This window comes from Betta splendens, chromosome 14 (genome assembly GCF_900634795.4).
Source record: "Betta splendens chromosome 14, fBetSpl5.4, whole genome shotgun sequence".
Classification (NCBI taxonomy): Eukaryota; Metazoa; Chordata; class Actinopteri; order Anabantiformes; family Osphronemidae; genus Betta; species Betta splendens.
Window position 1 is genome coordinate 16,438,086 of NC_040894.2, and position 26,322 is coordinate 16,464,407.

At 40.4% G+C, this 26,322-nt stretch overlaps 1 protein-coding gene across 1 annotated transcript; it reads left to right on the top strand.

Moving 5' to 3' along the window:
- Positions 1-3,629: 3,629 nt before the first annotated feature.
- Positions 3,630-21,434, top strand: zpld1a (zona pellucida-like domain containing 1a). Its single transcript, XM_029174681.3, has 10 exons — positions 3,630-4,287; positions 4,588-4,808; positions 5,120-5,301; positions 12,262-12,334; positions 14,235-14,332; positions 14,475-14,555; positions 14,651-14,822; positions 18,150-18,246; positions 19,953-19,982; positions 20,311-21,434. The coding sequence occupies exons 1-10, from the start codon at positions 4,182-4,184 to the stop codon at positions 20,484-20,486; spliced, it is 1,236 nt and encodes a 411-aa protein (XP_029030514.1). The 5' UTR covers positions 3,630-4,181; the 3' UTR covers positions 20,487-21,434.
- Positions 21,435-26,322: the final 4,888 nt, after the last annotated feature.

The window sequence follows — 26,322 nt, forward strand, 5'->3', positions numbered from 1 at the left end:
TTCCACGTCCGCCCACGTCTCTGGTCCCGGTTCCACGTCTGTCCTCACCTCTGGTTCCGGCTCCGTCTCTGGTTGTGGCTATATGTCGTTCCCTGTCTCTGGTTCCGGCTTCATGTCTGTCCTCGTCACTGGGTTGTTGTTCTTCTCTGGGTCGTCGCTCGTCTCTGGGTCTGGTTCCATGTTGGTCCCTGTCTCTGGTTCCGGCTTCACGTCTGTCCTCGTCAATGTGTCGTCGCTTGTCTCTGGTTCTGGGGTCTCGTCTATCTGGCAAGGTCCTACCCTGCTGTCATCTGCCGGACTGGTGACCTCGCCCTCTGCGCCTCCTGCCGCTGGGTTGGCGCTGCCTCCTTCGTCGGCGACCTCCTCGACTCTTCAGCTTCTCATTGGTGCCATACAGACTGCCCTCCCTGTTAGTGTTTTCTGTTTTGGCTGTGGGCATCTGGGGATCCGCCCTGGAGAGGGGAGTTCTTTCATGGATCTGCATCTGGCAGTCAGTTATTGATTATTATTGTTATATATAAATTGAGTTATATGTTTATTCTATTACTAATGTTCAGCTATATTATAGATGAAGACATTTTAGAAATTTTCAGTTTCTCCAGTAGTATGGATACTCCTCCTCTGAGCAGCACTTTGGCTGAGTGGCTAAGGAGCATGACTGTGATGAAGGAGATCCTGTTTTGGAATCTGACTAGAACAAGTCTTTTAACAAAATTTAGAGGAAGAAGGACTTACAGAACTGTAGTCATGTGCAAAACATTTTATAATTTTTATTGAAATCAAACTGCTATTATTTTATTTGTGCACATTCAGCTCTGCAACTTTCAGCTGTACATTCAACTCATCAGGTAGTTTCAGTAATGTTTTAACTGATTAATTACAAATAGTTAATTAGAATATTTTATAGAATATTTTTACAGTTTAATAAAAACCCACACTCCCTCCCTCAAAATCATGCTTATTAGCATGTTTCCTGTATTTGACTGAATGGTTACTGACACTGTTTTAACTTTACCAGTTAAGCACACAAATCCTCCAAATGCTCTGCTTTGGCTTTTTCCTAATCCATCACTCATATCCTGTGGCTCAATGGTATAAGTCCTAGACTCAGGACTAGGAGATCTAGTTTTGATTCCCATTGGAGGCTTGTTCATGCATTCAGTTCATAATATTACTACACTGATTTCCTTCAGATAAATTAAGGTATAAATTTAATATATTAGCAGCTTTCAGCTATATTAAAAAAGGATCGTCTATGACTGGTCATTTACGCTGTTTTACACTTTAGCAATTACCACACACACTTTTCAAAATAAAAGCACAAATTCGGATCTTCAGCTTTATATAGCAATATTTGTTTTTGTAATTTTTTGTAATTAGGCAAATTTTAATTTTAGCGTTTCTTGAATTTCAGCAGATCTGTTTTAACTTTCCTTAATTTGAAATTCAACTGCTTCAGCTTCTTCTGAAAATATTTAGCTCTCTTTAAACAACTCCCAGTTCTTGTTTAGGTGAACACCCAGGTATTTAAGAGTGTCCACAGTCTCAATGTCTAAGCCCTGGATGTTCACTAGCATATGTAGTGGAGGGGACCTTCTGAGGTCAAGCACTAACTTCTTTGTTTTGCTGATGTTTAGAATCAGGTGGGGATCCTTAAACCACCATCCCCTGAGCAGCCTCTTAGTTGGCACAGTGTTTTCCTTTAGCATATGGGAGGTCCAGAGTTTTGTTGTCTCGTGTGGCAGTTAACATACTGGGTAAAGTTGGAGAGGGTGGAGGAGAGGGGGAAGCAGGCATGGCCAAATGCTAACTGCCACCAGTTCAGTGTCCCTGCTACAGTATTGTTCTTTTACATTGATGTGGTCCGGGTTACACCATCTGTTATTCACAAACACCACCAGTCCCCCACCTTTTCTCTTGCAGCTCTGTGCTATGCTCTGGTCCGCCCACACCAGTGTGAATCCGTTAACGGAGACCACAGAGTCCAGTGTGTCCTGGTTGAACCATGTCTCAGTGAAACACAGGAGACTGCTCTCCCTGTACATTGCAGTGAATAATGACAGAGCCTACGTGTTATTTCCTTATGTGCACATATTTAAAATACTTTTAAAATGTTTTTAAATGCACTGCGATGTTTAAATATTTTTGTTTAAAACAGACCATAAATACTAATACAAAGACACAGCTGTACATGATGAACATGATTACTTCAAACACGCAGAGAGGAAGTGGCATCACACCAACAACTACTGTAAGACAAGATGACAGAAGGCAAGGCGACACCCAGAAGGCCGGAGGGCCGAACTACAAGACAGTACACAGTGGATCAGATGATGGATGGATCTAAAATCAGACACTGGAAAAGTGTAATCACTGCCTCACAGGACAAAGTTTTGACACATGATATTGTTAGTGTGCTAAACATTTTAAGGCATTTATGTTATCAGATGATAATTATAAATATAAATGATGTCTCTAAGTGTTACAAACTATCTTACTAACTCACTGATTTGCAGGTAAATACGATTCTATTCATCTCTCTGGAGATAATTACTAGGCCCACTCATCTTAGAGACAAAGTCAGACAGACTGACATACAAGACAGGTTGGAGAGCCCAACTGCAAGACCCACAGACTAATCACATAAGGCACAGAATACAAACAAGGTGCAACAACAAACAGGAGAAAAGCTTAAACGTAAAGTAAGAACTTAAAATTGCAATGCAAGAAAACTCATACACAGAGACATGGGAAGAAGTTAAACATATAAAACAACAAGGGACGCCACAAAGCAAACATGTAGACAATGTACCACTGTATAGACGAAAAATAGTGACAAAGTATGACCGAAACAGACAGGAATTGACGTCACAGCCACTAGACAAAACCTGGGGGACAGAATGTAACAGAGGCTGTGTGACTAGTCATGAACATACCATAGTACTGTACACCGTACCTAGCTGACTAGTACAGAGTGATGTCTCTCTCAAGATAAAAACTTCCAGAATGTCTTACATGTCTAACATACTGTCCGAAGAGTTGTGAGACGCTGGTCTGTTATAACCTTTTAAGGGGAAATATGAAATGCATTTTATTTTCTATCAAACCTAAAATGCGACAGTTGCTTAAAAGTGTCACTGCCACTTCATGGGATGTGTCGGTGTGTGGGGGTCACACTGTTGCAAACCCACCACACACTGTATGCTGCCATATGGAAGATGGAACAGTGAGAACAGGATAACCCCTTTTGGTGGGAGTTCTGCAGCCAGAAATCAAAGTTTAGGGATCAAATAGAAGGCACGCAAGTAGTTCGCAGCTCCACTGGGGAGACTGCCTGCTGCTGTGCTGACTGAAGACTGCTGCGCACAAAACATGAAAACCAAGGGCCTGTTTGGTGCATCGTGCAGTCCCAGGCCAGCCCAGGGAGATTCAGGGAGAAAGGAACTGCTCAGTCAGCACACCAGGGCCAGTGGAGCGATGAAAAGATAATCCCCCCCCCCCCCCCCCACTCCCACGCCTCTACCGCTGGACCTCATGCAGCGTCAAACCATTTGTGAGCAGTGACAGAGCCAGATTGGGTCAAAAGGATATGAGTGGGAAACTTCAAAACCTGCTCATGTTTCTAGGAACGTGAAAGGATTTGTATAACACATTCAGATTTGATGGACTTTCCCATGTTCACCCGGGACAGCCCTTTTTTGTTGACATGTTCAAATAATGAATCTCTTATGTGTGTAGTCCCTTTTTCCCCCAGCTGCTAAGTTCTGTTGCTAGTCATCAGCTAGGGATGCTGTGCAGACCATTCCTTCATCTGTCTCAGGCTTATGGAGAATTGCTTACTTGCTGGCTTTCAGGAACCAGGGTGAGTGGGTCACAACAATGTGCCTTTAAACTTCCAGATGTCAGAACTGAAGATATTCACTTCAAAGGTATTATTACGTCCTGCAGCAGGACGTTTCACAGAATATAGAGACAAGACAATACGCGCTATAAAACAGCTGTACTGTACTTACCTCCAGCATCACATTTAGCTTAAGGCATTCACAGATGATTCAATGTGACATTTGTTCATTTGACAGGTGCAGAAAAGTTGCAGTTACCAGATAACAGAAACCACAGCAGAGATTAGAGCAGTGAAAACGAACATCAATGAATTTCCATTTATTTTTTCAGGTGCTGAAATGGAACATATATTACTGAACCTTTTGCTGTTTTTTAAAACCTTGTCAGTTGGAGCTCAGTTCAATGGTTACAATTGTGACACCAACTTTCACAGTCGCTTCCCAGGTAAGAAATAGGCGACAGAGTCCACACCTTTTATTTTCAAATTTCATGAAAATTAAATATATATATATATATATATATATATATATATATATCACTTCAAGCTAAGTACATGTTAACACATGATGCTCACATGTTAATTCTTAATTCTTGTTAATGTGATTTGAATAGGATGGACTGCAATACTGGAACACTTACTCTCTTAACACTGTTTAGAAATGAACTGTTCGATAAATGATAGTCACTTCTCTGATAACAAATCATTTCAGCTTATGTGACTAAAAGACTTTATGTGCGTTTCAGCGGCGAGAGATATCAGTGTTTACTGTGGAGTGCAGACCATCACCCTCAAAATCAACTTCTGTCCTGTTCTCTTCTCCGGCTACTCCGATGCAGACTTGGCTCTCAATGGTCGCCATGGAGATGCACACTGTCGTGGATTCATTAATAACAACACATTTCCCAGTGTGGTAATCTTTAGTATTAGCCTGGCTGCACTGGAGTCCTGTGGAAATTCATTAGTGGTAAGTAGTAAACTAAAATGGTTTCAGACATCAGAGATACTGTACTGCACGATGACGTTTGTTCGGTTGCTTTTACTTCATGCCAGAATATTTTAGAAATGCCAGTAAAATCCAAAAATATATATATTCATATAATAAAAACTCAGTGATAGATAACAGTATGGGTCTTTGCTGAGCAAGTTGTCTTGCTTCAGTTTAGTTGAGGGCTGTTACCGCATGTGCATTAGAATGCTCAGTGTTATTGCTGCTTACGGTATGATAACGCTGATCATCTAAAGTGTTACCCACACTACATATGATGTTTGCTGCAGGTCTCCACAGCTCAAGGTCCTAATGCTTATGGGAACCTGTCACTAGTACAGATTGGAAACATATCAGGATACATCGACACACCAGATCCCCCCACCATCATCAGTTACCTGCCAGGTCTGTTATACAAGTTCAGCTGCAGTTACCCGCTGGAATATTTGGTCAACAACACACAGCTAGCCTCGTAAGTAACTCCATCTTTAAATTGGTCTAGTGGTGGGTGAAATTCCAAAATGATTGTTGGCACTGTTCAATTCTGTCCAACTCCTCAATCGGTACGCCAAGGCTAATCCATGACAGAGTCCTCACATTTAAGGACAAACAACCATTGAAACCCCACAGGCATGGAGGAACATGTAAAATTATACTACTTATTTGGGATTGGTGTCACTTTCTCTCTCAGTTGGAGACTCTTCTTCCATTTATGCAAAACATAGCAGGACAAGCTACACTGTAAACTCTGATTAGTTATCAGAACTCAAAAAATTTAAGGCAACTGATTGCTTCAAAACGTTTAAATTTATGAACTCAAAAGTCAAATACTACAATATATTATATATAGCAATTATATTAAATGGGTATTTTGAGTTCAGTACACTAAATGCAGTGTTCTTTTATCTCAAAATATTTAATAGTATGAACTCATCTGCAAGACTACTTCCATTAAAATTTTACATTTACTGCACTAATTACCAAATTGATTTATCAAATGCTTCACAGAATAGTCAAAAAGTCAAAACAAAATTCATCACTAATTTCTATTTGAGTTTTTATATAAACCTAACCACTCAAACCTTAAAAAAAGGTCTTTTGCTACGATCTAAGAGATGCTCGTATCACATCATCCCTCATGGTGATAGATACATTAAGCATGTATGCCACCGTAATTCTCCACAGAAGAAGACAAGACAACAGGGACCTCAAGAGAGCAATAATAGCTTCAGTTCTTTTGGGTGTAAAGTCCAAGCACATTTGTTTGATCCAGAACCTGACCCTGAAGCTGGAGAGGAGGCTCCTGAAGTCATTACACTTCGACTGGCGCAAGATGTGTCTGAATGGTAATGTCTCATTTACTTTACTACAATTTATTTGATTCTTATAATTTGCAAAGCGACTAGTGGTTGCTAATGCTAATGCTTATACTAAATGGCCTATTCAGCTTGAATATTTATAACTTGACTTATCTGGAAAACTCTGGTTAATAGAAAACTCTGCTTTAGCTTACATTATACAAATAAATAAATGCTTGAGAGCACAGCTGAAATAATTTAGATACATTTTACACTATTTTGTCTTGCTTGTGCGGCTGCTCTGACATAATTTTATTAAATTGTGCGTTAATATTCAGAGCAATCACTGCTGAATACCTGGGAACAAACAAAGCATTGGTTCAAATTATGTATTGACCTAACACATTTTAATGCTTTTAGTAATGTTTTTTTTAGAAATTTGATCATTATTGATAAACCTGACAGTAATATGTCTCTGTATCTCAAGTTGTTACAGGTGTCTACAGACTACAGAGGCTAGTGAGCTGGTGCTGGGGATTCCTGGGGTGAAGAATTTGAGCTGTCATCTCTTCATGCATAGGTTGTAGATCAAAGCAGTTTCCTGATGGATAAAACACTCATTTGTCATTTGAGTAAAAATGTGTTTTAGTGTGTGCAATAATCATAAAGAATATTTTTAAAACAATTGAATTTTTAATTTATATTTACACATGCTTTTTTATTTATGGTTGGTTCACCTTTATAGCTTACTATATTAGAAAGAAAAAAACATGTAATTTCAATACTATTAATTATTATACTATTATTTTTTTCCTGAATAAAAGTGTTTTCCCCTCAATGACAGATCAGTGAAATATTTAATAGTCAAAGCCAACTTTATTGTCAACCAGAAAATGCACCAGTACTTCAAAGCTGGAATAAACGGTTATCTTCACACTCCAATGTGCAATGTATAGGTTACTGAGTGAGTTGGGAAGTCTAGGGATTTGAGGACAGAAGCTTTTGCAGGGGCTTGCAGTGGAATTATGTACTGTAAGTAGGGTAAAAAGACCATGTCCTCGGTAGGTGGTAAACTTGGTTATGTTGGAGATTTGTTTCTGCAGCAGGACAGGAACAGTTGTAGAAAGATGACCAGGGAGATGTGATCTTTGTTCTCATCACTATTTGGAAGACTTTGAACGGAAGCAGTGCTCAACCAGATGAAGGCTGCAGCTGCCTTACCATGAGACTCCTCAAAAATGTACTGCAAACAGGACTGTAGATTAGTGAAATGTAAAGTATGTCTTATGTAGGTCACAAACTTCTCTAATGTGACGTATGCTATGTAAAATCTTGTATTGGCTAGAAAATGAACTAACAACTAGATAAAGCATTTCCATAAGAAAATGAACAGTGAATGCTTTCATGCTCAATGTATTGTGAAAGAATTGTTAAAAATAGCAGAAATATTTACAACATAGCTGAAAGTAGCTGAACCATTTAAAGCATGGATGAACGTATTTGAAAAGTATGAGGAGATAAATAGAACTGAATGTTTGCAGAAGAAGATGAAGCAGCTGAATTTCAAGTTGAGGAAGGTTAAAAGATTGAAAAGGTCTGCTTAATTTCTTAAAACATAACTCAATATTTTAAAACAGCTAAATAGTCCAAAACTTAATAGAATAGTTGAAAGTTGTGTAAACATTTACAACAGCTAAGAGTAATTGCAGAGGAATTGATTGAATTTTAAATTTAGAAAAGTTGAAGAATTGGAGGAAGCATGTGCATGTATTTGCTAACCAGTAAAATAGCGATATTAAATAGTCATAATAAACTAGTTGAAAACTGAAATATTACTATTTATAGCAAAAATGCTCACTTCTACCCAGCTTGAGCATTACAGCAGCTGCTGAACAGTTGTCCAGATGGAGCGCATTGACCAATCCAAAGATAGAAAATCTGAGGCAGATTGGCCAGTTCATTCATCACCACACTCCCCTCCAAGATGATTCCCAGTCAGGATGGGTTGAGCTGAGGATTTTCTGGATTACCACTCGTGTTTCACTGTATGAGTCCTTGTCAGTTGCATCCTAAAATAGAAAACTATTGGTATAGCAGTATACATTTCATTCAACTACTATAATTATATATGTAGTGTACTGGTTGTAAACCCAAAAAAAACGTTATTTCATTAAGCAATATAACAAAATACGACATAAGACAAAACTGAAAGCCCATGAATATCCCTCATGCAAAGTGCAGGGGCACGTTTCAAGAAGGAGGTTTTGTTGAAACTCTAAGATTGTTAACCCCGACAAAACTCAGAGTCTTCAGTTTCAGAAATGGAGGTAACCTAAACCCGTAAAGCAGTATAGGTTAAACCCGTTTTAAGAAGAGAGCCAATTGAAATTCAGAGTCAGTTACTATGGCAATTTACTCTGTGAACCTCTGGTTGGTTTCTTTCAGTCCCCGACCCTTTTTAAAGTTTTATTGTTTAATATAGGCCGACCTCGTTTAATCTTTCAGTACATTCATAGATTGCGCCTGTTTCCTTCACGCAGAGACCAAAATGGCATGTTCGTTTCTAGAGGATCCTGTAGATGAGGAGGCTGTATTAATTTGCACGGCACTGAATTTACGCCGCGAGAGGATTTTGAGGCCACAACTTAATTTTCCTCCTTGAACCGCCACCTTATCGTGGTGGAGGACTTTGTGTGCCCGAATGACCCCGGGAGCTATGTTGTCGGGAACTAAATGCCCCTGGTAGGGTCTCCCAGGCAAACAGGTCCTGGGCGACAGGCCAGACTAAGAGCGGTTCACAAACCACACACTGGAGCCAGGCCCGCAAAGCAGACCACACATAAAAAGTATATGAAAATAAAAGTTATTTGTCCATAGATATTAAACCTGGCAAAGCTTCTGGTGATATTGTTTGTCAATTAGCTTACATGGCTACATGTAATTAAAACGTTTTCCTCTAACAAACGTCCTATAAAGCAAAGAGATGTTGCAAGGTTGGCTAACATGTGACTGACAGGTCATATTTAAATAAACAACTTTTTTTTACCACTAATCAACGTCCTATGAAGCAAAACACGTTCGCTAACGTATGAATGACAGGTCACATTCACTTAAACGTTTTCGGCCGCTTACAATTTTCCCAAACCCACAGTAGGTCCCTAATGCTAACCTTGGTTAGCAAACAAATTGGCTGCACTAGTGGACAGTGGAAAAACACTGCATTTTCTTCTCACCAGACCTCACGGTAGTTGAACTGTTCTTCTCAGGTGGAGGTATGAGTCTGCTATAGACTGTCTGTGCCTGTGGTCCGTATTACAGGATTGTTTGACTGAGAATAATCCAACCGAGGTTTTTCTGCTGCAGCAAGGAATCAGGCAGACATCTCTAAAGCTTTCAACAGTCAGTTTGCTGCTGCAATCTAGGTGTGCAGTAGGTATTTACATATGAATACGTAACCGTGGCGGAAAGCTCCCCCATTCATTTAAAACAATGAAGTGAGGTGCTCTAAGTAAAAGGCAGAAACGCTAGTGTGAAATGTATGTATGAGCACGTAAAACTATATCCACCACAGGAAGTTCTGATGTAAGCGGTGGCACCACTGATTTAAACTGCCTCCTCACTCCTGCAGTTTTTAAGCCGACATAGAGGAAACATATGAATAAACGTGTTGCAGCAATAATGAGTGGATCCGCTGAGGTCTGTCGTCATGTCATAGAGTTCAACAGATCTACGGCTGCTGTAAAACGAATTGCATCACCAATGATTAATAAAGTTATTTACATAAAATCTATGACCACTGGAAAACATTTATTAACAAATTATGGCATTTTAAAACCTAAATAGGCGTCTGTAGTTGCAGATGGACTGTACTGGTCATTACGAGGCCATGTCCGCTGAAATTATATTAGTATTACCGCGAACCATAATCATGGAAATATGTGAAGCCAATATATTGTATCAGATGTTGGGTGGGTGTGTACATATTCTTAAGAGATGCCTGCTATCTAAAGACACAAAAAAGCTGAGGAGAATGAAAACAAGAATGTTTTACTGCTGTGGCTCAGATCTGCCTTTAACTGGACAGAATGCTTATACTTTTGTAGTGAACAGAAAAGAAATAAGACATCAATTATGCATATGCAAAAAAATGCATAATAAGAGCACTGACAAGGGATTGGACTCTATCAGTGCCTGTTAGAAGTGGCTCGCGTGCACCTGTATGCCAGAGCGAAGCAGACACACACCAGACCCCCTCCCCTCACTCCTGGTTTGAGATCTCACTCAGTGACTCGGGCCAGAATACAAACAAGCATGAAGGACAGAGACGAAGACAAAGGATGTAAGGAAGAAAGAGTGTGGCTGTATTTTCAAGCCGAAAACAAATTGGACCAGTGTATAAATTAGGTCGCCCAGCAGTCTGTCTATTGCAGCTTAACTAAGAGATGGTTCCTGTGACTGACAATCATTGCCAGTGACCTGAACCATCTCTAATTATAAGCTTTATCAAAAAGGAGGGTTTTAAGCCTGATCTTAAAGGTGGAGAGTGGGACAGCTTCTCGAACCTGAATAGGAAGCTACTTCCACAAGAGAGGAGCTTGGTAGCTAAAAGCTCTGCCTCTCGTTTTAGATTTAAAGACTCTAGGAGCCACAAGTAGCCCAGTGCTCTGAGAACGAAGCGTTCTGCTGGGAGCATAAGGAACTATGAGGTATTTAAGATAAGAAGGAGCTTTATCATTAGGTGCTTTGTAGGTGAGTAGGAGAATTTTAAATTATATCCTACATTTACAGGCAGCCAGTGCCAAAAGCTAATGTAGGAGAAATGTTATCTTTCTTTCTAAGTCCTGTCAGAACTCTGGCTGCAGCGTTTTGAATTAGCTGTAGGCTTTTTAGGGAGCTGTTAGGACATCCTATGAGTAAGCAGTTACAGTAGTCCAGCCTAGAGGTAACAAATGCATGAATCAGTTTCTATGCATCGCTCTGAGAGAGGATGCTTCTGATTTCAGCTATATTTCTAAGGTGATGAACGATAAGAATTTCAGTTTTATCTTAATTTAGTTGAAGGAAGTTTTGGGACATCCAGGATTTGATTTCTTTTAAACAACTTGGAATTTTGACTAGTTTATCTGTTTCATTTGGTTCCAAAGACATATATAGCTGAACATCATCTGCATAACAATGGCAATTTATAGCATTCTTATATAATAATCTCACCTAGAGGAGACATGTATAGACTGAACAGTTTTGGACCAAGCACAGAACCCTGTGGTACTCCATAGCTAATCCTTGTGCATGTAGAGAATTTCTCATTAACATGAACAAACTGCAATCTGTTCAACAAATAGGACTTAAACCATCCCAGTGCTGTTCCTTTATTTCCAATAATAATTTTTTATCTCTGTAGTAGAATGTTATGATCAATTGTCTCAAATGCAGCACTAAGATCTAACAGAATAATGACAGAAACTAGACCATTGTCTAAAGCTAAGAGAAGATCATTAGTGACTCTAACCAGAGCTGATTCTGTGCTATGATGTTTTCTAAATCCTGACTAAAGGTTTTCGTAAGCCATTGTACCTTTGTTTTATCTCTTCCACAGATATCAAGCGAAGAGATAGTAAAAGCTTTTTTTTGCCTCCAGACAAAGTGCGGGTCATACTGTGAATGGCTTCTTCCAGTTTGAGCCTGTCTGTTTTTTGCAGCTAAAAAGGAAATTTTACACTTCAACTTACACAGATTAGCCAACTCATAATGTAACAAAAGTCCAAACTAAGGTCAGCTTTTCTGAGGTCTACTGAGTTACAGGGTTTACTCTATCGTGTAGCACACAGTTGGAATACAAGGAAAACATTTATACCAGGCTTTAGTTGGTTAAGTCACAAAGTCATTACCCTGTAATCATCAGCCATCATTAAAAACTTTGTTTTGATTTTGTTCTCATATTTGGTACTGTTTTTCACACAAAAAAATCAAAAATCCATTACACTCCCATTTTTTCAGCATATTTTATAAGCATATAAACATATTTACATCAGCATACTGAAGGCACAACACAGTAACAACTAACCTTATCATCTAGGGTATAAATGTCACCTAATCGTTTACAGAAGCCCGGATGCATTTTGTTTTGATTAAAGGTCAGCGGCAGCGATCTCAGTGAAGGACAGCAACGGTTCTTTCATCAGCACTCTGAATCTCCTACTTTATAATGTAAGTTGCTTCAGTCCATTTTAAGAGTCATGCTATGGTATTGTGGGGGCAGCACGATGGCATGGTGGTTAGCGCTTACTTCATTTATTCGGTGTGGAGTTTGCCTGTTTCATGTCTGGGTTTTCTTTGGTTAATTACTTTCCAAGTCATGCAGTTAGGATAGGATTGGATTATAAATTTAAATTCTTACTTGTGTTTTTAAGAGTGAGTATATTTATAAAAAATATATTTAATTATTTATATTATATTTTTCTGTGTGCTGTATTTGTGGAGACCTGTACAGAGTGTAGCCAGTCTCATGTCCAATTATACTGTACCAATAAGGATCTACTTATTGATTACTAACTTCTAGGACTAACTAAGGAAATACCTAGATGCCAACATACAAGTGAGCGCATTTAATGACAAAGTGTGCAACAAAGTGTTATGCAAATTGTTACACACATTAAACTGACACACCAACTGAGGACAGTCTACTAGGGCTGAATCCCACACAGGGAATATAGGAGCTACATGTACTAGACCGACAGCATCCCTAAAATAGGATTTAAATTACTATTTTAAACCAGGTGCGCTTATAAGAGGAGCAAAGGCCAGACAGAAGGGAGGAGAAAACGTAGAAGACACGATCCACAAGGCTGAAACAAATATAACTTATTCATTTATATGAATAAGAACATAAACGGAAAATACAGACCGAGAAGAACTAAAGAGGAAGAACTGGATGAAAAAAATGACTGAAAATGCAAAAAAACCACAGGCACCTATATATTTACTTAACTGACTTAAAAGTGACTTAAAATCACTGCAGAGAGAACAGAGTTAGTCTTAATCACTCATTGCTAAGACATTAACAGGGAGTGACACTAACAAATACAAAAAAAACTAACTCACTAACACAACCACAGGTGACGGATCAAGCAGGTAACAGGAACGGAGTAACATAAAGCACACACAAAGTGTCATACATGAAACCTAACATGGACAGTAACAGGCACATTGTGGACAGACCCGTCCTACAAACTGGGGACATGACTGATTGACAGACAAAAAGGTTACTGGCTAGGAAACAAGTGGTGTGTAGAAAAAGCCCAATGATGATTGAACCAGACACAAACAGGAAACAAACAGAAAGTGATGTCAAAAGCGGAGGGCGGAACAGTCACACAAATGAACAGGTTTCAACAGGAAATAAGTGTGGCCTGGTAACTTAATACGTAGAGCATTGGCCTGGGAAGCAGAAGCAATCCTTCAATCCTCCCCAGGCACCGCCAGGTGTGGCAGCCAAATGCAGAGGACAAATTTCCCCAAGGGAATTAATAAACTATATATCTTGATCTTAATCAGCTCACAGTTAAAGTAACAAACTAACAAAATGTGAAAGTAAATCCCCTTAACGTAAGGGATTACAAAGTTACACAATTGGAGAACAAACCCAGTGTTGCATTAATTTTTCACCAAGCTCTTGCATTGATGATGGTAGAGTCTGAGCACTGCTCAGAGCCTTCTCCAGCACATCCTAAAGATTCTCAATGGGGTTAAGGTCTGGATACTATGATGGCCAATCCATGTGTGAAAATTATGTCTCATGCTCCCTGCACTGTTTCACAATTTCAGCCTGATGAATCCTGGCGTTGTCATTTTGGAATATGCCTGTGCCATCAGGAAAAAACAATCCATTAATGGATTAACCTGGTCATTCAGTATATCCAGATAGTTAGCTGACCTCACACCTTAAGCAAATACTGTTGCTGAACCTAGACCTGACAAACTGCAGCAACCACAGATCTATTTGCTTAGTTAAATCCAGTTTTTTTGGCTAGGCAGTGTATGATGGGATTTTAGGAAAAAATTAAAAAGCAGACAATGTGTTATGGGTGTGTGTGTGATGTATGTGCAGGACTCCTCATACTTTCAGCAGCTGGCCATCCCAATGGCTGGACTCACACTGAAGACACGCGTGTTTGCAGCTGTAAAGGCCACAAACCTGGACAGCAGGTACTCAATCAGCATTTAGCCTCCTGACCTGAAAGAATCACTCAAGGAACAATGATGTGTATTGTTGAATTTATAAACCAAGACTTTGCTTTTCTTTAGGTAGGTCACTATTTTTAAGTAAAACATGTTAGTTTGTCAACAGGTGGAATGTTCTGATGGACTATTGTTACACTACGCCTTCTGGAAACCCTAATGATCACCTTCGCTATGATCTTTTCTTCAGGTAACAGGCAACAGTCAGTAGCAATTCAGTGTTAAGTCTTCACTCTTGCTCTACATTCTTTCTACAACACTGTCTTGTTTTTTTTCTGGGACCAGCTGTGAAAAGGACCCCCAGACCACCGTGTTTGAGAATGGGAAGAGTCAAATAGGACGCTTTGCCTTTGAAGTATTCCGCTTCGTAAAGCACAAGAACCAGAGGATGTCCACTGTCTTCCTGCACTGTGTCACCAAGCTGTGTCGGGCAGACGACTGCCCCATGCTCATGCCTGTGAGGCCAACCCACTTGTTAAATACTGGCATAAACATTACCAGCTTTATCATTATAAGTAAATCCATTTATTGACAGAACAAGTAGAACAAATGCTCATAAAACCCTGAGGTGTCCTCAGGAGGTAGAGTCTGCTCTGACCCTTCCTGTACAGTGCATCCGTGTTATGAGTCCAGTCCAGTTCATTGTTCAGATGTACACCCAGGTACTAAGAGTCCACTTTCTCATTCCCTGGATGTGCGTCAGTGAGATGACAGCAGACTGCCGTCGGTGAAAATCCACCACCATCTCCTTGGTTTTCCCTGCATTGATCAGGATGTAGTTCTGTTGACATCGGTCCACAAAGTTCTGAGTAAGTCCTTTGTAATCTGCATCGTCATCATCGATGATCAGTCCGATGATCACAGAGTCGTCCAAGAACTGGATGGTGTTGAAGACACTGGAGAAATCCAAAAACATGATTCACACAGAGCTGAGCTATTAGAAAGACCTTGATGTAGGAGGAAGTTGACGGCATCCTATGCCAGGTCAGTACACAAACTTCAGCGTGTCTAGGTAGGCCCCCACCGCAGAGCAGAGGTGACCCAGTGGCAGTCTCTTCATCAGATGGGACGTAAGAGCCATTGGTTTGAAGCTGCTGAAGCTCCCTAGCATGCGGTGTCTTGGGTACTGGTACCAGGCAGAAGGATTTCCAGTTCTGTGGTACCATCCTCAGCTTAAGGCTCAGATTGAAGACATGCTTCCTAACTCCATACAGTTCATCTGCGCAGGATTTAAGGAGTCTGGAGCTGATACCATTTGGCCTGGCTACTTTCCTGGCTTTGACCTTCCTAGAGAAGGACGGGGGTTGAAGGAGTGTCTCAGTATCAGGGTGGTGTAAGGTAGAGAAGTGTTGTTAGGATGATTCGCAGTTCTGCAGGGCTGATGGTGCCGGGCTTTGTGTAAACGGAAAGGCTGTAGGGGGTAGTCCAGTGATGTGAGGCATGAAAACGTTTGGAGGCAGCTGCTGGAGGGTATGAGTGGGTTCTTGATCAAGCCTATTAAAGTGTAAGTTCAGGTTGTTGACCCAGCTCAGGTCCCCTTCAGCCTGTGAGTGTGGTGCTTTGTATCGAGAGATGGTTTTCAGGCTCCTCCACACCTCACTGACGTTTTGCCGCAGCTGCTCCTCCATCTTCCTCCTGTAGCTGGCCTACCCATGACAGATTTTCCTCCTCAGCTCCTCCCTGTTCACTGATCTAAAAGCTCTCTTCTTCTCCTTTAGGATAGCTTTCATATCAGTGGTGAACCAAGGCTAATTATTGGCGAAACACCGTACTACCCTGGAGGGAACAGTGTTTTCACAGCAGAAGTTGGTATAATCCATTACACAGTCTGTGATAGCGTTTATGTCCTCCCCATGTGGATAGCAGAGCTCTGTCCACACAGTGGTGTTAAAACAGTCCCTAAGAGCCTCCACGCTAGGGGTGGGCGGATTAATCCTATTAGGGATACTATCAATACCAAAGCTAGTATTAATATTGATCGATACACCAATAAAAAATATCGGTACTTTGGTTGAATATTTACTCCTGTATGCACTGCTGCCGTTTTTTCAAAGACGCGACCTAACTATCTTGTCTGGCTGCATCTCTAAGTAAGTGCCTGTGTTTAAGTGCCGTGCCTGTGCCTGACCCCTCCCTCTAAGATGACTTGTGACTCAGCGACTCGGGCAAGCAAGCATTAAGTTGTATCTGTGTATTGTAATTGTATTGTATTGAAAATCTATTTATATTTGACAATGCATTAAATTGTCAAAAAGTATCGGTATTGAAACTGATCCAGTATTTACATGGTATCGGATCGACACCAAAGTTTGCAGTATCGCCCACCACTACTCCTCAGCTGTCCACCTCTTCACTGTGTGGGGCACCACCGGCTTCCTGTGTACAACAGGTTTATACACAGGCAGGAGATGCAGGATGTTGTGGTCAGTTCTGCCCAGCGGTGGGAGGGAGGATGCAGTGTAGGCCTCTTTGGTTTTGTCATAGAATAATTCCAGTATTTTAAGTCCAGTGGGGCAGGTCACATACTGGGTGTATGTAGGCAGAGCAGCTGAAGGAGGTGCGTGGTTAAAGTCCCCAGAGATCAGGAAGAGGGCCTGTGGGTGCTGTGTTTGCAGCCTGCTGGTGACTGAGAGCAGGGTCTCAGAAGCTGTGTCAGCGTTAGCGGAGGGTGGGACGTACACAGCAATTATTATAACGTGTGTGAACTCCCGTGGCAGGTAGAATGGGCTCATACCTACCTCTCAATGCCCCTGACACAGTCGAGTCCGGGGATGAGTGAAGTCAGCCAGGTCTCCGTGAACAGTAGGACCCTGCTCGTCCTGTACTCCAGCTGATGCTGTGAGCGCCGCAAGCTCGTCCATCTTGTTGGGAAGAGCTCTCACGTTTCCCATGATGACGGATTGCAGAGCTTGTCAGAAGTGTCTCTACTTTTCCTGACGTTGTTTTCCAGTGCAACATCCTCAGGGGGTCTTTACTAGAAGCTCAGCGGGGATCTTGTGTCTGTCCCAGTAGCTGCTCCGTAGTGTAACAATGCACACTCTGGCCCCTACACACATCATCACATTTTAACAGTGTTTGTACTGCGCCAAACTTAGAAAAACTATATACAAGTTGTGTACGAGACAGCAAAAGAAAGACAGAGAAAGTGTGACGAAGTAATTGTGAGGCCTTCTGACACAGGATGATAAATTTACTGGTTTAATGCCCAGAAGGCAATGGTGGATAGTGGTCAATTAGTTTTGTAGTAACTGCTCTACGTTTCATGTTCTTTTTTAACCAGCCGTTTAACAGGCACTCAGGAAAAAAAAAACTCACAAAAGTGTTTCTGTTTATCATCTTTCTGCATAACTATCCCACATTACAGTGTGGACACCTGTGACTTATAGACTTGTGGGGCTTGTAGTTGTTTAACACTTCACAGTTCCATGATTAAGTGTTGATAGTATAGTTGTTGTGAAACTTGTCCCACTCAGACAGGACTCCATATAATGGACCATTGTAGGGATCTTTTTCTCTTTTATTCACTAGGATTTTTGCATCTTATGTCTTCATGTTTTTTTGTGTACATAAAATTGTTCAAACAACATCTCCAGATTTACATTAAATCATTCAAAGTCAAGTCCTCAGGACCACCATCCCGTTTCTTCTCCACTCCTCCCTGCCCTATTTTTTACTGATTACGCTGATCAAATGTGTTTAGTCAATCAACACCAGGTGTCAGCTGTTGTTTTATATAGTTTTATATTTCAAAGTAATTTTATTCTACTTCTCTCTTTCCTTGTAGATCTGTGGAAGTAAAAAAAAGAGAGATGTTTCAGAGAGAAAGGAATCAAGCACTGGAAATGCTGTCCTGACTGCCGGTCCCATCATCACTCGCAGTGGTGAAGTTCATTAACACTCACCTTTTTATGTGTTTGCTATGAATTAACCAATTCTTACTGACATTATCTAAACAGCAATTTTCATTTCAAGACATTACCATAGTTCTGGATTGTACACATTCATAGGTCAACTCAGTAAAAGTGGGATGTTTGTAAGAATTACTTTTACACTTAATTTATTGTAAAAGAAAACAGGATACAAAAAATAAAAAAAAGAATAAGAACAACAAGAACATCCTAAACTGATCAACGTGAACATGAAACCTCTCCAATGCATGGGATACCAGATAGAGTAAAGCCCAAAGAAGTGAGTGCAAAAAAACATGAACCAAGCCAGCCCTGAGGGAATTATCAGACACATGATGGGGAAAAAAATGGCACACACTGTGCTACTCAGGACTAGCGTTGTTAAGAACATATACAAAAAAACGAATAGATGATTTCCGAAGTGTAGGAACTTCAGGATACATGGATGTATCTGTGATACCAGGGTTGTAATTCAACCCTAATTTACTCTAATGCTCAAGACTTTCTTTCATTTCTGTTAATTATTAGTTAAATTTCATATGTATGTGAACTTTTGAAGTTCCCAATCAGAGTCATGAAGGTAACACCAAGCAGAGACCTGTCAAGGAGGCTCAACAGATTTCAGACAAGCAGACTGCAAGGACTCCAACACAACCATAAACATACTGTAGTGAAATAAGCAGTGGGACAGTTGGCACATTGGCACGGTGAAGATCAAACCATTGGGATCTAACCTCCTTGGGTAAATGGTCCTGCACTCGAAAAGCGCTTTTCTACCTAGTTCTTTAAAGCACTTTAACATTGCATTTTAATTCATGCACAAAAGCCCTCACACATTCACACACTATGCAGTATATGCTGAAACCGACCTTACGGTTCAGTGTTTTGCCCAAGGACACTTCGGTAAATGACTCGGGGGAAGCCAGGAATTGAACCCCTGACCCTATTGGTAACCTTGGTAGCCAACAGCTCTACCTCTTGAGCCACTCCCACTTCTTGTACCACCTAGGGTGCTTTATAAATTGTTTTAAAGATGTATCCATGCGTCCTGACCACTGGGATCAGGTTCTCACACGTGATAGAGAATGAATGGGAAAAAAAGTGCAAATAACAAGATCAAAATCATGTATTCCACTCAAAAAGCAGGTTAAACAGAGTTTGTAGGTTAGGTGAGACTCCGTTAGGCAGTGGGCCCACCATTCATCTGCATGTCGAAGCCGAGTTTCACACCCTAGAAGACCCTAATTAATTCCAGTAAATTCGTTGAACATGAAGGTCATATAAACACAAAGCAAAACAGAGCAAAACAATTTACATTTTAACACTGCAATAACCCTTCCAATGACCTCATACCCACTCTACTGCTGCACTGTACTGCGTTGTACTGTCTTTAACTGTCTTTTATTCCGTCGCTGTATTATCTGCTCTGTACTTTGCTGTTGTGAGAAACAATTTCCCCCATTGTGAGACTATTCTTATCTTCTTATCTTATCTTATTAAAACACAATAAGAGAAGAATGTTGACAGAACATGCCAGACAATCTGTTGGTCCTAGGGTCTCTATTTATAGAAAAGATTGACTGACTGGTGAAGCTAAAAATTAAACAGGAAGTGACCTCTAAAATCCAGAGAGCGTGCACATACACACCCTTTTGTGAACTTTGACTTTTTTTCCACAGATGAAACAACAACCAACAACTCTCAGCTGGGTAAGCCTTTACACTCTTCAGCTTATTTTGACAGTGTGTATGTTGCCCTTCTAGTGCCAGGGAGTCATTTCTACCTTTTGTACCTTTTGACAGACACTGTCACTTAGCTTTGTGTTTGTCTCTGTTACACGTTTCTTTGATTCTGTTATGCTGGGTTTCAGCTTTGTCTCAATGTTGTTCAATAATAATGCTGTTTTTGGTTCCGGCTGTTTAGCTATTAATCAACAGCTCGTGTCTTTCATTTATTTGATTGATGTGTATGTAAGCATTGACAGCCTGAACAGGGAGTAAAACATTTGGTTGTGTCTTTGTGCTTTTACTGCTGTAGCTCATCTCAAATCTCCAGTGTTTCAGATGAACACGGTGACAAGTGCACTCATTTCTGGTGTGATCATTCTGGGTGTTATGAGTGTTTGCTTCTTCGTCTTCTCACTCACCCTCCTCAAAGGCAAGAACACTCCTATCAGCACCCGGCCTGGAGCACACAATCAGGCCTTTACCTGAGAGCCTGACCCTAATTCACTGCAGACCCTCCTCCGCCATGGGCCATGTTCAGGAAAGGCAATAACAAATGTGACAACATGTTTGTGCATGTAGAAAAGTTAAATGATGATTTAGATTTAGGGATGTGATGATTTAACACATCTGTACAATGTGCACTAGTGTAGTGGCAAAGCAGGACCTTTTCGTTTGTTGTAGCAGGCCAGGTGTCAACCTGCATAGACATAGACATGGACATTCAGTCCATCAGCATTCAGTCACAGGGTCCAGGATCAATTACTGTTGGTTCTAACAGTTTTCACAGGTCAAGCAGCTCCTTTATAGAGGCTCATACATGATAGGTTTTCACTGGAAAGATATGTCCAGTGCAGGGCCTCTTCATTCTATTGAATATGTCTCACTCTTTTTTTGACATGCAAACTCAATCAAAGTCAATAAAGGTCAAAAACGTTTTTACACAGTTGTCCCCATGTCATAACTGTGGGGTTACTAGCACCAAATGGCTGGACTTCTGTTGAATAAGCTCATTCATTTCAAAGGGGGTAATTATTTATGCAAACACTTTTGTTAGATTTTTTGTGTAGTTGTGTCTTACAGTTTCCTTTGTAAAGTGTCTTGATGTGATATGAATAAAACCAAATTGAAAATGATGTGGAGACATGTTTTCAATTTGACATTGAGTGAGTGTTTTTTGCTTTATTTTGTTTTGTTTTTTGTAACATGTGTTTGTCAAAGTTTCCAAGTCAGCCATGATTGATTTTTATACCAATAAAAGGATGAAACATCCAGAGGGTAAATACTTGTATGTACAGCTGTATGTACAACTAAACAGGGGAAGCCTAATTCCATCAAATTTATAAAATTTTTGATTGATATAATAAATAGGAAAAAATATTTATAATACTATTATAAATACTACTATTTACTATTATTAACTTAATATTTGCTAGAAGTCATAGATTACAGTATGACTGTTCTAGCACACAATACCTTGGCAGAAAAAACATACTGCATTTTGCACTGTACAGTATATAATTACAATTATCCATATTTAAATTTCTGACTTGCAAGTTTGTAACCCTTGCTTAAAAGGTGGCACATAACTGTTGTTATGTTAAAGGAATTCGGAAAAAAAATTGAATGGGGGTTGATCAAAAAGACTTCGGAATGACCTACATGTAGGAATAACAGGGATACTCAGATTGCTCCGTAAGACACCTAGGCAGATGGTGTGCCGTGGGCTCAAAAACTACAACTACTGCTTCCTGGTTTCCACTGTACCTGCTCTAGCAACAATTGGGCTGAGAGGGAGTGGAGCCAGCCTGCTGGAGTGCCAATGTTGGTCTGCCATTGTTTTCCCTTGCATACACCTACAGCCCTAATATTCAAAGGCCATAAGTCCTGTTGTAGATTATTTATAAGACAGCAAGTACTTCAGCACAGTCTGATGTTCGTGGTTATTTGTATGAGCCAGAGTACAGATGAGAGTTACGCCGTTTGGAGGAGGAAGAGGCTGCCCGTAAGGGACCGGCACCCGCAGCAGAGACCCCAGAGCGGGCGTCAGGCAAAGTCAAAGGCCGGTTGCATTGTCTGTCTGCGCCGATAGACGCACAACTGAATATCCCATTGCTGCAATGAATCTACCGCTGCCATGGATTCTACTGCTAACTGTGTGTATATGCTGTGATCAGTTTTGGATTACATACGTTCAGAGGAGCTGGAAACTAGCTTCAGAAAAGACCAGAAAAAAAACAGTCGGGACAATGGTCAAATGAGCACTGAGTAAGTAATATACAAAACATTTTATTGTTTTAACATGCCCTGTGAAGTTTGAGTAAAGTTATGAGCTGCTGTTTATGGTGTTTTATACTGTTTTATACTCTCAATGCTGCATTCACATCTTCCATGAGACTTTCTGATGGTACTTCACTTAGCCGTTGTAGTTGTCTTCGGGGTTGCCTGTTCAATCTCGCCATGATCTTATCTTTCAGGTCAGTCGCTGCCTCGCTCAGCATGTCTGTGCTCATTGGGGCTTCAAACTCAATTGCCGGTTGGGGAGATGATGAAATCTTCCCTCTGGCCTGACGTCCTGGCTCCCTCTTGCTGTAGCATTTGTGTTGTACCTCGTCAATCTCAAGTTGTGATAGCAGTTGCCGTTTGTGGATGTTGGAAGACTGAGCTACTAGTTGCTTCGCCGTCAGCCTTGAATGTGGGTTTCTCCGTTCCAACCAACCAACCGCACGGTGTGCAACCAGCTGCTGAAACCAAGCAGATCAGTTAAGCAAACAATCGGTGCAAAATAGATAAGTAGGGACGTACCTTAGGCTGACACATTCATAACTAAACAACTGCTGTACTGTGGTTTACCTTTGAAATTAATATTATTACCAATAAAAGTGTTAAGGTATGCGCACACACTCATACAAACATATACATATATCATATACATATTCATTTTTATACATAATCTCATACTACCTAATAATAGCCATGACATACAACACCACCATATTTACACATTATTGATATTAGTAATGATAAGTATCAGTAATACTTACAGTTAGGTTTAGAAAGCCTGTTTAGCTGCAGCTTAACATTGTTCACCCAAAGGGTGAGGCTGACATTGGTGCCTGAACAATGACAGCCAGGGTAATGAGAGGAGCTCGGCCGCTACACCCAGCCAACGAGCAAAGGAAAGAGCAAAGGAATTTTTGCCACCCAGGTGTACAGTTTGCTATCCAAAGCTTCAACAGAAGGACATTGTTTTTGTTGTTATTGTTATTGAAGTTATTGTTAAAATGTGTTGCACTAGAGCAAATGTTAAATTGTCCATATGTGGCCATAGTACAGTGATATTTGATTCATGACATTGCCCCACTCTCTCTTGCAACTTCAGTAGCCACCCAGCGTTAGCTAAATCAGGATGCTCAGTGTTTTCCAGATTTTGCTCAGAGAAGCCGCAAAATGGCCACACATCTAAGTACAAAGCACCTGCTGATGTAGGATGCAGTGAAAACTTAGTATGGGTCTCTTTTCATGTTCACAAAGAAAAGCTATGAATCCTCTGTTTTCCCCACCATGTACCATCAGTACAAATAAATATATAAGTTTGTCCTTCGGTATATGTTTTTCCTTAGTGAACTCAGAAAGACTTGAATAAATCCTCCCCTCTTGTTGTCCCTTTCATAGGCAAAACAGCAAGACACGTAGTGTATCACCGACTTGCAATCACGCTGAACTGGGACAAGTGGCTTACATCTGTTGACTCATCCAAAGCGAGAGAAAAGAATGGTGATGTATTTAGGTCATTCACTTGTGTTCCTTCAATTTGATTTGCTGTCATGATGGTATGATCGTGAACAGTTCTCTGTGATAGTCGTCAACTTGTTTTTTAGATCCAATCCCAACCAGATTACTCACAGAAGTTCTACATTTTAACAGCTCGTCCATATTAAATCAAATCAACCAATCTTTACGTTTAAGCTATTTACCACAGGCTTTTACGGTGGCTGTGGTCAAACCTTTATTGAAAAAACCTACCCTGGACCCTGGAGAACTAGCCTATAAGACTATAAGCCCATTTCAAATTTACCCTTTATTTCTAAGATTCTTGAAAAAAGTGTGGCTAAAAAATTATCTGACCACCTTAGTGGGAATAACCTGTATGAAGGTTTTCAGTCAGGATTTAGAAAACATCATAGCACAGAAACAGCTCTGGTTAGAGTCACTAATGATCTTCTCTTAGCTTCAGACAATGGTTTAGTTTCTGTCCTTGTCCTGTTAGATCTTAGGGCTGAATTTGATACAATTGATCATAACATTCTTTTACAGAGACTAAAAGATAGAATCGGAATTAAAGGAACAGCACTGGGATGGTTTAAATCCTATTTGTTGAACAGATTCCAGTTTGTTCATGTTAATGAGAAATTCTCCTCATGCACAAGAATTTGCTATGGAGTACCACAGGGTTACAGTGGTAGCGGTTCAAAGTGACTAGGGTTTTTACTGCAGTACCGACGCGTCGCCACGGTGCAGCGAGTGCGTCGCTGACTAAAGATTTTTAATGCTGCAGCCGGCTGAAAAAAATCAGGACGCTAGTCTCGTTTTAACCACCAGGTGGCGCAGCGTTGATTAGAAGCCTCCAAAGCACTACAGCGTAACTGAGGTCCGACTGTTCATTTATACCTGTAACACACATATATTACACCAGACCTATTTTACTATTAAGTTTTTACTATTAAGTATCTGTTGTGTGCTCAAATGTGGGGAGTGTAAAGGGCAGCAACTTGTTGATGGCTTACTTATTTTCTGTTCACTGCAAAGTTATAATTGTTCTGTGTGGTTTAAAACAGGCAGCGCCACAGCAGCAACACGTTCTTGTTTTCATTCTCCTCAGCTTTTTCGTGTCTTTAAATAGAAGGCGTCTCTTAAAAATATGTACACACGCACCACTCTAACATCAGATACAACACATTGACTTCACATAATACCATGATTATGCGTCACGGTTTAATTAATATAATTTGAATGCGCAAGTAAAGACGTAGAGCGCAGTCCATCTGCGACTACAGCCGCTTATTTAGGTTTTAAACTTCCACAACTTGTTAATGAAGGTTTTCCAATAGTCGTAGATTTTACGTAAATAACCATAATAATCATAGGATTTTGTTTTACAGCAGTTGTCGATCGTAATTTTGACAGGATGCCAGAAATCAGCAGATCTACAGCGACGCAGTACAGCAACATGTTTGTTCCTACACCTACTTTACTCTGTGTCTGCAGAACTGCAGTTTGACTTGTTTTGACTGTGCGTGTCATTGTAACTGAGTGGCTGAGAGCACTTATTCGACCCGTGTACGTTTCAACATTTTCATTTCCCATCCGTCCATCCAACCACCTTCACCGGCTTCTCCTTTCTCTTGCTATGGGCGGCAAACAGAATTGAATAAAAGCACCGCCTTACAAACCATCAAACTGAGCAAAAATATTATTAACAAAAACACACGGAATTGGATTTAAAACTGTTTTTTCATTTAAAGAAAAACGAAAAACAAACACCTCTGCTTCTAATTTTTAATCAAAGCTCAACCGTGGACGGGTCGCGGGGCAGCAGTCTTAGCAGAGAGCTCCCGACTGCGAATGAAACACGAGATCGAATGATATGGGATGTGTTTCGTACTCAGATGACTCGGATCTGAGTTCGACCAAGCTTTTGTTTGTCTCATGTTTGCTCAGAGGTGCAAAGGCAAACTTCTCATCCCTCCCCTCCCCCATAGAGGCGCATAGACATGCTAATGTGTTGCTACTACTCGATCAGCAGGTGAGAAATACTTCAAATACGTTTACTCTGCAAAAATAAACGTATGAATTTATCGTAGCTTTCTGGTCTAATTTATTTGTAGCACTTCGACATTCGTTTAAAACATGCAGTGCATTTTAAAATGAAAATACTATTATTATTATTTATTACCTTTATTGTAAACACAGTATTAATTGCACAATTTGGACTGGCGAAGATTTGCGCTTCTTCCATAATAATCATGGATAATCAAGGAAGAAACTGCAGTTCATAGATGTAATTCAGGGATGGTTTAATAAAGATTCAGTGTGTTTTTCAACTGAATTGTCAGCCAAGGTACGTGCATTATCAAATGAATGCGCCTGTCAGCGGGGACATCAACTCTATTCAGTCGCTCTTCAGTCGATGCTGCCGTCTCCTCCCCAGTTCACACACCTTAACACTAGGACTACTGCGTTTTCTAAATATACCAGTTCCTACTACAAGGTGTTCTTACGAAGTTAACCAGCTGTTTATTTCGTTATTCCCTCTTTCATGTCC